Here is a 9,953-nt window from a genome sequence, read left to right on the forward strand (position 1 = left end):
GACGTCCTCGAACTTGGGCGTGTAAAGGGCTGGGTTTTGCTCTGTCACTGGGACCTGCACCCACAGACCCAGTCACTGGGAGACCGTGCCCCCAGCCAGAGCCTCCGCTGACTACCCCTCCTGGTCTCCACAGGGATCGCCCGGAGCCCTCACCCATCCTCAGCCCTACACTTCCCCACGACCTCCATCCTGCCCCAGACGGCCTCCACCTACTTCCCGCACACAGCCATCCGCTACCCACCTCACCTCAACCCCCAGGACCCGCTCAAAGATCTCGTGTCGCTGGCCTGTGACCCAGCCAGCCAGCAGCCTGGACCGGTGAGTTTGGGGGGCTTGGGCCTCCCCTCTGCCCCACAGGGCCGTCTGCCCACACATGGCTCCAGGGGACCTCCCCGGGGGGCCTGGCACATCACACGGCTGTCCCGGGCAGCCCTCCGCCAGGCAGCCTCTGTTTGAAATGGTTTCGTGGATGGCAGGGCCGCGTTCCCTCTTCTGAAGTGCCCGGAGCCGGGCCAGGTCAGAGTGAAGGCTCTTACGGGTGTTGGAGTTGACAGCACACAGTTTACCCAGATTCACACGTGGTCCTGGGGCCTCAGCACAAGCCCACCTTTGCCAAACCTCCACAGAAGCTTTCCGTGTTCAGAGCCTTTTGCATTTTGGAGCTGCGGGCGAGGTGGTGGACGAACTCGTCCTTGTAGTGGACAAGGGGAGCGTACAGCCCCCGTGGGTTCGGATGTTGTTCAGGGTGAGGTGGCGTCTCGTGGAAGGAGCAGACGGGTAAAGAGTGGCTTGAGGAGGAGACGCAGGGTCCCGGGACGCTTCTGGAGGCCTGCGGGGTCAGGCGAGGGGGCAGCAGCGGCACCCACCAAACTCGCCTGGTCACGCCAAGCCCGGCCCTCCCCCGGCAGGGCCGCCGCCGGCCGCCCGAGGCAGAGGGGGCGCCCGCCGCCTTAACCACCTGTCTCTCTGTTCCTCCCAGTTAAATGGAAGTGGTCAGCTCAAAATGTCCAGTCACTGCCTTTCTGCTCAGATGCTGGCACCCCCGCCCCCCGGGCTGCCGCGGCTGGCGCTCCCCCCCGCCACCAAACCCACCTCCGAGGGAGGAAGCACGTCGCCGACCTCGCCCTGTAAGCACTCGGGAAGCGGTGCCGTGGCAGGGCGGGCGTCCCTGAGGGGCCCCCTCCCCCCCCTCCCCGACTGCTGGGGTCAGGGGCTCGGGCCTGGCCTGCCGGGTCCCGGTGAGTTTGGTGGGTCTCCAGGTAGAGGCCCGGGGGGCCATGTGGTTGGGCCCACGTGGGGCCAAGGCAGCCTTAGGGAGCGGCCGGAGAGGGCCAGGGGGGCGTCTGGGGTCCCTGCGTGACCGCTCCTGGCCTCTCAGCCCTCCTCCGTGCAATGAGCAGGAGGCGGTAGGTGAAGATCTCAAACCGGTGGCCCCAGGGGCAGACGCATCCCCCAGGTGCCTTTTGTTGGTGGAAAATGATAATTTCTTGTTGTCTTAGAGTCAGGACAGTTTACGTGAAAATGTCAGAGTTCCGGGCTCTTGGTAAAAAAAAAAAAAAGCAGCCACAGTGGGCCCCGTTCCTACTGGTGACCCAGGCTGGGCCACACCTTTAGATGAGACAGTCCGCACCTGCCCACCTGATCCTAGAGGGCCTTGAGTTGATTGCCTCACCTTCTAGAACTTTCCACCCTCTGGATGTGGTTCCAGATGACCACTCGCTGGCCCCTCACACTTCCCCCAGTCCTGGGGTCCACCCCCATCGGCAGTGGCTCTGCACCCAGCCCCTCCCTGGACCCCAGTGCGGGCTTGGGTGGGCCATCCACCCTCCTCCAGGCCGCCTCACTCTGGGCCGCCGGCCTCTGGGCGTCCCCCGAGGCCGTCTCAGTCACTGCCCTGAGCAGATGATCTCAGAGACCCCAGACCTCTCAGTCTGCCCCTCACACTCTGAGCATCTGTGTCACCACACCTGAGCAGGGGGGCCAGCAGCTCGCCCCCTTCCCTGCAGCTCTGCCCCCACCCCTGCCGTCCAGGGCCGGCCCGGACCTGGGGCAGCCGTATGAGCAGACGGGCTTTCTCTGAATGCCAGAGGCAGTGCGGGGCGCTGGGTTTGAATCCTGTCTCCGCGGCTCACTCCCCGTGGGAAATGCCCTTGCTCTCTGAGCTGCCCGTTTTCTCAGCCATAAAATGGGACGGTCACAGAGCGCCCAGTCTAGGGTGGTGGGGAGCGAGGGGAGGAGCTAGATCAGGGAGAACATTAAGCTCCAGGCCAGGCACGGAGTAGAGAGTAGATAGTAAATACGCTGGGCAGGGTACCCCCTGCTCCACTCGCTCTCTCGTCTGTAAAATGGGAGTAGTCCTCACGTTTGCTAGATGGAGGCCTCTGCAGGTCCATGGGCCCGGGAATTCCCTCTCCTCCTGCACCCGGTTTTAACGGCCTGTGCAGTCTGCCCCCCTCCTCCCGCCAGGGCCCCCGACCCCCACGCCCCCCACTTACCCCAGCCTGGCCGATCCCACGCAGGGACGCAGGGACCCTCCCGCCACCCCGGGGGCGGCCTGGCTGAGGCCCCCAAGCTCCCTGGCAGCCCTGGGCTGCGAATTACTTACTTGCCAACAAAACGTAATTGGGATGAAAATCTAACTCTAAATGTAAACGTAAATATAAATGTGTGCGTGCATGCGTGTGTCTGCAAACACCCGGCCTTCCCTGCACAGTCTCCAAGAGGAAGATTAATAAATAAAGCGCCCTCCATAATTCATGGCGCCACGCGCGGGATGCAGGCCACGGGAGCGGCTGGAGTAGGCAGCGAAGCACCCTGAATAATTCACGGGCGGTTTCTGATGATGAATCTTTCATCTTGTGCCTTCCATCGCAGCAGGTGCCCCGCCTGTGTGACCCCAGGGCCCGACACCGTGGGCTTCCCGGGGTGCCCGGATCGGCTGGGGAGGGCAGCAAGCTTGGAGGCGCCGGGTGCTGGGTGCGAAGGCCCGGCTGTGTGACCCTGGGCAGCGGCCACCCTCTCTGGGTGCTCCCGCACAGCCCCCTTCGCTAACGGGCTCTCGGTCTCTCTCCTCCCCGCAGCCTACTCTACGCCCGGCACGTCCCCTGCAAACCGTTCCTTTGTGGGATTAGGACCAAGGGATCCAGCGGGCATTTATCAGGCACAGGTAGGGGCCGAGAGGCCAGCTGGTGGGGGGCAGGGAGGGGCAGGGCAAAGGGCCCCGCCTGGGTGCACAGGGAGAGGCCGGCCTGCTGGTCCCATGCTATCCCTCCAGCTGCACCCCTGCACGGTGGCCACCGTGCGTGGCAGGGGGGCCAGCTTCCCGTACCCTTCCAGGGCCTCGAGCCCGCGCCCGGGGACGTGGTACGGCCCCCAACCCCGCTTGCCGCTTCCCAGCGGGAGACACTCACGACAGAGCTGCTGCGAGGCCGGGGCTGTTACCACCCCGGGCCCATTTGTACAGATGGGAAGACTGAGGCCCGCAGAGGCGAGGGGATTTGCCCAGGATCACACAGCACGTCAGCCCAAGCTTGCGACCCCCAGCCTTTGTCCCCTTCCATGCTGCTGGCCAGAGGGAGCACGAAAAAGGGAGACAGAGGGTGGCCGTGGACTCTAGGACTCCAGCGGCAGCTGGGGAAACGGAGGCAGCCCATGGCCGGGGGTGGGGCCTCCCAGCAGAGCCCATGCACCCCCACCCCAGGCTGCAGTCTGAGATGTGGAGAGGGGAGCCGCGGAGGCGGAGTCGGCATAACTGCGGGCCCGAGGGTGCACCAGGGCCGGGAGAGGGGGAAGGGCCGGGGACCAGACCGGGAGGCTCAGAGAGGAGGAGCGAGTTGCCTGAGGCTGAGCAGCAGTGGAGGGCAGAGCCCCGATGGGTCCAGAACTAAGACTCGTGGCTCTCAGCTTCCCAAGCAGGGTTGGGGTCTGAGTCTGTGCCGCATGCTGGCTGGGAGTGTGTTGGCAGGTGGGGGCTGGACCCTGGAGCCCCCGCTCCCCAGTATGTCTTGGGGAGGGGGTTATAGGATGTCAAACAGCCCGAGGGCAGTGCCAGGCACTGCAGGCCCTCCAGGGCCCAGATGTGCAGAGAGAGCAGCCCGGGGCTCCCCAGCATCTCCAGATTGCCAGAGCCACAGAGCATGGGCATTTGTGGGACCCGGGGCCACATGTGGTCCCTCCAGTAGCTGGGGGCGGGTTTCCTGCAGCAGGGCGTGGGCAGGGATTGAGGAGGAGCTGGAGAGGTGGCTGCGTCCCTTTCATCCTCAGCTAAGACCAGAATCAGCTGGGGACCCTCCTGGGCAGATCTGGTTGCTGCTGGCTCGCAGGGGCCACGGGGAGGCCGTTGCCCTCCCTCCCTGCCCGGGCCTCGGCAGTGAGTGCTGGGCTGGGACCAGGAGGCCAGGGCTCACACCTGGCTCTGCTTTACCCACTCTGAACCTCCCTCTCGTCTTCTGGCCTCACACACCTCCCAGGGAGCGTTCCTTCAGGGACCAGTTTTATCTAGAAAGGGCACCCTAAGGCAAAGAGACTGCCCCACATACCCTTGCAAACCCCAAATACTAAGCGTTCTGCCTTGCAAAGCTCCAGCCGGGATCCAGACAGGAATCGCTTGGTCAGGGTACCCCAGCAAGCTGGGGAAACTCCAGGACTCCCTTCTTTGGGTTTTGGGTACCCCGTGGCCACCCTCTGTCAGTCCCAGCATGGACACTCCCACTCCCCAGTGCTCTGGAGCCTTGCATTTCCTCTCCTGCCCCCACCCCATATCCCACCCCAGGGGGAGGCTGGGAATGTCCTAACTGCTTCAGAAACCGAAGGTAATACATAGTGACCAGTAGGAGGCCTTGTCTGCTTAACTCTTCTCCAGGCCCCCAGCCCCCTGCCTCACCTCTGCATTATCAACCTCTACATGGGGGTCCCTCTCCCCAGCAGACGTCCTGGAAGAGGAAGGAAACCGAGGCAGGCCAGGGCATACTCTGGTTCTACATGCTTCTCATGGCCCCCTCTTGGCCAGTGGGCCCCAGCTGGTGTGGAGGAACCTTGGGGAGGGGGCCCCCAGCCCCCTGCCTGGGTAGGAAGGGGCTGGGGCTGGTACAAAGGCTGGCCAGCAGAGGAGCAGGGCAGGGGTGCCCAGGCAGGGGGCTCGGCACTGACAGAGGCTAGAGATGCTGGACAAACAGTTGAATGTGGGCTTTGTCCTGGGGGCCATGGGGAGCCATGGAAGGGTTTTGAGTGGGGGGGGGAGGGGCACAGCCAGATCTGGGAATGAGAAAGAGCTTTCTGGGGCTGGTGTTGCTGGGGGACGTGGGACATGGAAGGGAGATGCCAGGTTGGTGAGAGGCTCCCAAGGGGGCCTGGGCTGTGGGAGCGGTGAGGCCCCAATCTGGGTGAATAGGGAGGGCCGCTCTGGGGGAGCCCCTGGCAGCGCTGTGTCAGCGGGACCGCCGGCCCCAGTTCCCTAGTGGGTCAGGCGCCCCCTCGCTGCTCCCTGCAGACCCTGCTCCCCCCCTCCTGGAGCCCCCATCCGAAGGGCTCAGAGCTTAGAGGCCTCTCGCATCTCACCCAGTCAGCACTTCTGCCTTCCCCCTTCGTTATTCCTGGGAGATTTGCTTTCCTCTGGCCCCCCAGTTCCACCCCCCCAGCCGACAGCAGCTTCTTCCCCTCCTCACACCCTTCCATCTTCTGTCTTCCTCTCCGCCACATCAGTGCCCCTCCCCCAGCCAATATCCTCTCCCCTGTCAGCATCCCCTCCCCCAGCAGCGTCCCTCCCCCCTGGTCAGTTACCTACCTTCTTCATCTCCCCCATCAATCCCCCCCAGTCCTGAGCCATCCATCACTTTGGTCCCCAGAGTGGGGTCCATGGGCCCATACACCTCTGCCCCCTCTCTGTTGTGATGGAACTCCCCCCTGGCCCGAGCATTTTACACCAGGATCCTTTCTGCCCAGAAACACATGACACCCATCCAGCAGATGAGTAAGTCAAGGTCCAGAGGGGTAAGCCACATGCCAGAGCCACACTGATGGCTCCAGCCAGGCCAGGGGAGTCCAGAGCCGGGACCTCACTGCCCGCCCCCCCCACCCCGGCACCCCCGGCAGTCTCCCCCTCAGCCGAAGGGGAGGATGTTAAGTTGCTGGGACCAGAGGCCTGGGAGGGAGGAAGGAGGAAGGGCCGAGGGGAGGCCACCATGGGGGAGGGTCACGCCCAGAGTCTGTCTGGTTGCCAACAGAAACCAGACATGAGGTAATGGCCAAGATGAACTTGAACTTGGCTGGAGGTGGGGGGCTGGGAGCCAGGGCGCCAGTTCATTGGGATGGCCCATGGGGCAGCCTGGTTGGAGGGGCACAAGTGATTTACAGCAGGGGTGAGGGACAGCGCTGCTCCAGCCTCAGTCAGGGGGTGTCCCCAGGCTGGCCCCACGCAGGTGGATTGGACACATTCTCCAGGGAAAGGGCGTGTACGGTGGCTTCCCTGCGGAGACCCAGGCTGGAGCTGTCCCTCAGCCTGAGCCCCAGTCCCCCTATGGGAAGTGGAGCTTGTGACCCCTCAAGGGACAGGCTAGAGGTCAGACCCGGGCAGGGGCCAAGCAAGGGCTGGAACCAGGCAGGCCCGAGTTGGAATTCCACTCTGGCCCCCTGCGCCGTTGGACTTAGGCAAATTCCTTGACTTCTCTGAGCCCATATTTTCTTCGTTTTGAAACGGGGTGGTGGGGGGCATAGTCCCTCCTTCATGGGGAATCAGGGGAGGATCCTTAAATGGGAAAACGTTTGTTTAAAAAACGAAAGCAAACAGCCCTGGTCGCCGTGCTTGGACAAGGTGGCACTTCATAGCGACTCCGCATGTGGAGGGAAGCCCGGGGCGGAGCCACATCCTCTCCGTCTTTGTAGACTCAGAGCACCGAGGCGCAGAGATCTGGTTGTAAACAAAAGCTCCAGGATGCTCAGATAGATTTAAAGTCCAGATAGTCGAGAGATAAAAATAAGTTTGAAAAAATTGTCTCAGCATAAGTATATACCAGAAGTTGCACGGCATACGGGTTTCCCTGTGGTTTCTCCAGAAGTCAGTTGTCCCCGGGCACCCTGCGTTTGATCCAGCAGCCTTGTGCAGGGTCCCCTAGCAGGTTATGACACGTCTGGGGCCGGGGGACAGGGGCCCCGAGGAGGCGGGTGTGGGTGGTGGCCGGTGCGGTCGATGGTGGAGCCTGACCCCCGTTTCTCTCTCTCTCTCTCTCTCCTCTCTCCGTGTGTCCCTGTCGGGCACCCAGTCCTGGTATCTGGGATAAGAAAGATTTCTTCCCACGCCCTGCTCCTTCGTCGCGGGAATCCCAGGGGGCCGCACTGTCGGCCCCCGGCCCACGTTTTCAGTGGAAAGTTAGAGCGAGCGAGAACACCCCGCCGACTCCCAGCCTGGCCGAAAAGACAGAACAGACACACATACACAGGAGGGAAACAAGCAAAAAGGAAAAAAAGGCAAAAAAAAACAAACAAACAGAAAAAAAACACCATAAAAATAAACCCACCCATCCAAGAAGACAAAAGGTAAAGACAGCAGCCCCTCAGAACTCTCGGGACGCCGCGGCCCGACCGGAGGGCCAGGCCCTGCCGCCGCTCACACACAGCCTGCGCAGGGCGCCCTCCGCAGGGACTCATCTCCGGCTGCTGGGCTCCAAGGGCAGGCGCCCGCTCCCCGCCTCCGCCCAGGACCAGGTGAGCGCGGCCCGGTGCCCCTGCCCAGGCCCCATGGGGCGGGACACCCGGCAAGGCCACCTCTCCCCGTGTCCCCACTGCCGGGATGTCAGCCAGGCCTCTGCCACCGTGTCTGCCGAGTGGGGAGGCGGGCGCTGTGGGGACGCTGGGGGGAGGGGGGGCCGGCAAGGACCCCAGCGGCGGGCAGTGGAGGCCCAGGTGGGCAGGGAAGCGACAAGGGCAGAAGAGGGTTGTGGGGAGACCCTGGGTGTCGCCAGGGGACTGGGATGCGTGGCAGAAACTTTGTCAGGAGCGTCCTGCTGCCGTGGGACCTCCGCCTGCCCCACAGTGTGCGTGCGCGCTCGGCCGGGCTTGCTCAGGACTTGGTCTTGCAGCCCCATGCCTGCCCTGTTTGGGAGGAGAAGTCTCTATGCAATTGACCCCCAGCTCCACCCCGCAGCATAGGAGGCCACCCCACCCCGCACCCCGCTGGCCCTGCTCCACACCCCCCAGGGGAGGGACCCACGTTGCACACACTGTAAGAAATGCACTTTCCGAGGAAGGGGCTTGGGGGGAGTGGAGGGACTCAGAGCTCCCCAGGAGGGGACACCCTGTCCGGAGCCTCCATCCACCCGAGCCCTGGGAGGGGAGGACCCCCCCGCTTAGCCCACGGAGGTGGGAGGTGAGAGCGAGTGGTTTAAGTGCCTGATTCCCACCACCCGCCCCCCTTTGTCCAGCTGGAATGGGAAGTGGCCGCGGGCCCCTTCCATTCCCTCCCCCAACCCGGCCACCTCCAGTCGCTGACCCTCATTGCTGTGCTCCCCTCAGAGCTGGAGAGATGGGACCCCCCCCTACAGTTGGCCCAAGGGGCAGAGCTGGGCATCCCTCAAGCCCTGCTGCGCTCGGGCACGGGGGTGGGGTCTGGGGAAGCCAGCAGGCCCTCCCTCGCCTCCTCTGCCAGTGCCTTACATCCTGGAGCGACACCCCCTCCCGGGTGCCTCCCAGCCCAAAGGGGGACCACGGTTTGCACTTTCATCTTCCCCCGCCGAAGTGGGGCACAGCCGGGCAGGTGCATCACAGCTGGGCCCCCACAAGGAAAGAAGGCCGGGCAACTGCAGTCCGTATAAGCCTGGATGGGGTTGGGGGCTTCTGGCTGGGGGAGGGTGGGGTCAGCGCCTGGGGGGTCCCCTGTGGCCATGTGGGGGACCTCCCATCTGCTAAACGTTTTCCGTTGAGCCGCTCCAAAAACACTAAGCTGGGGACACCGGGTGCCCCCCAACCCCGGCTCCCTGGCCCCATCCCCACCCCCACCCCAGGATGGCTATCTTGGGTGGGGGGCCTGGGAGGGGGGATCCCCTCCCATCCCATCCATCTGAGTCCCAGCCGGCCTCCTCCATGCCTGGCCCTGGGGAAGGCCTTCCCCACCAAGACTCCCCACCCCCTGGCCTGGGCCAAAGCCATCGCCCTGGGCTGGGCCTCCGCCTCATCTGCTCCCAGCCTGGCCCTCCTGGCCCTCTCCCGGTACCCCAGGCCTGGCCAGCCTCCTCCCACCTCCCCAGAAACTGGACTTTCCTCCCAAACCAGCCCAAGGGGCTTGGCAAACTCAACCATAAGAGAAAGACCCTTCCCCACCAACCCCCCTCCCATTGTCCAGAGGCATTCAAGAACCCTTGGTCCGTCCGTCTGTCCCCAGGGCCCCCTCCACTGGGTGGCTGTTGGGGACCAAAGCATGGGCCGCTCTCCGGGAGGGCAGGAGGGGGTGGGTCGTGCAGTTGGGGTATCCGGAAGCTTCTCAGCCGGGAACCTTAGGGTGCGGGTAGGCGGGGTAGGGGAGGGGCACCTGGCGGCCCCCAGCTACCTAACTTTGCATGGTGCTTAGTCGGGGATTCCTGTGACCTGGCTCCTGATGTCAGCTCGCGCGGCTGATACTGCATGGCAAATTATCCCTGGCTCTATCTCCCTCCCCCAGCCCTCCCCCAGCCCTCTGACACTACCCCCTCCTCTTTAAAAAAAAAAAAAAAGATACAAAAAAAAAACCTTAAAAAAACTCCATGTTTCCTAATTTGCACGAAATTTTCTACCACATGATGTGCCTTGCCTTCCGAAAATAAGTATTACCTTTAAACAATATCAGCGCACACAGATAGCTGCATGCACTGCTCGTGTAGTTAAAAAAAAAACAAAAAGACAAAACAATGACATGAAATAAAAAATAAAAATTGAAGAGGGATGTATTTCTATTTGTAAAAAAAAAAAATAAGAATTAAAAAAAAAAA

General features: G+C 63.0%; 1 protein-coding gene across 4 annotated transcripts in view; it reads left to right on the forward strand.

Annotated features, from left to right (window-relative positions):
* NFIC (nuclear factor I C) overlaps positions 1-9,901 on the forward strand; it is a 65,215-nt gene extending 55,314 nt beyond the window's left edge. For 2 of the 4 annotated variants that reach the window (XM_081797969.1, XM_081797932.1), the window contains exons 8-11: positions 134-318; positions 980-1,127; positions 3,081-3,166; positions 7,257-9,901. In XM_081797969.1, the coding sequence (XP_081654095.1) occupies positions 134-318; positions 980-1,127; positions 3,081-3,166; positions 7,257-7,274 (437 nt within the window). In that variant the 3' untranslated portion in view covers positions 7,275-9,901. The remainder of the gene's footprint in view (positions 1-133; positions 319-979; positions 1,128-3,080; positions 3,167-7,256) is intronic. The other 2 variants (XM_081798027.1, XM_081798065.1) reach the window with 2 other exon arrangements.
* Positions 9,902-9,953: the final 52 nt, after the last annotated feature.

The sequence above is a fragment of the Leptonychotes weddellii genome, chromosome 1 (genome assembly GCF_054177405.1).
Source record: "Leptonychotes weddellii isolate Sample4059 chromosome 1, ASM5417740v2, whole genome shotgun sequence".
NCBI lineage: Eukaryota > Metazoa > Chordata > Mammalia > Carnivora > Phocidae > Leptonychotes > Leptonychotes weddellii.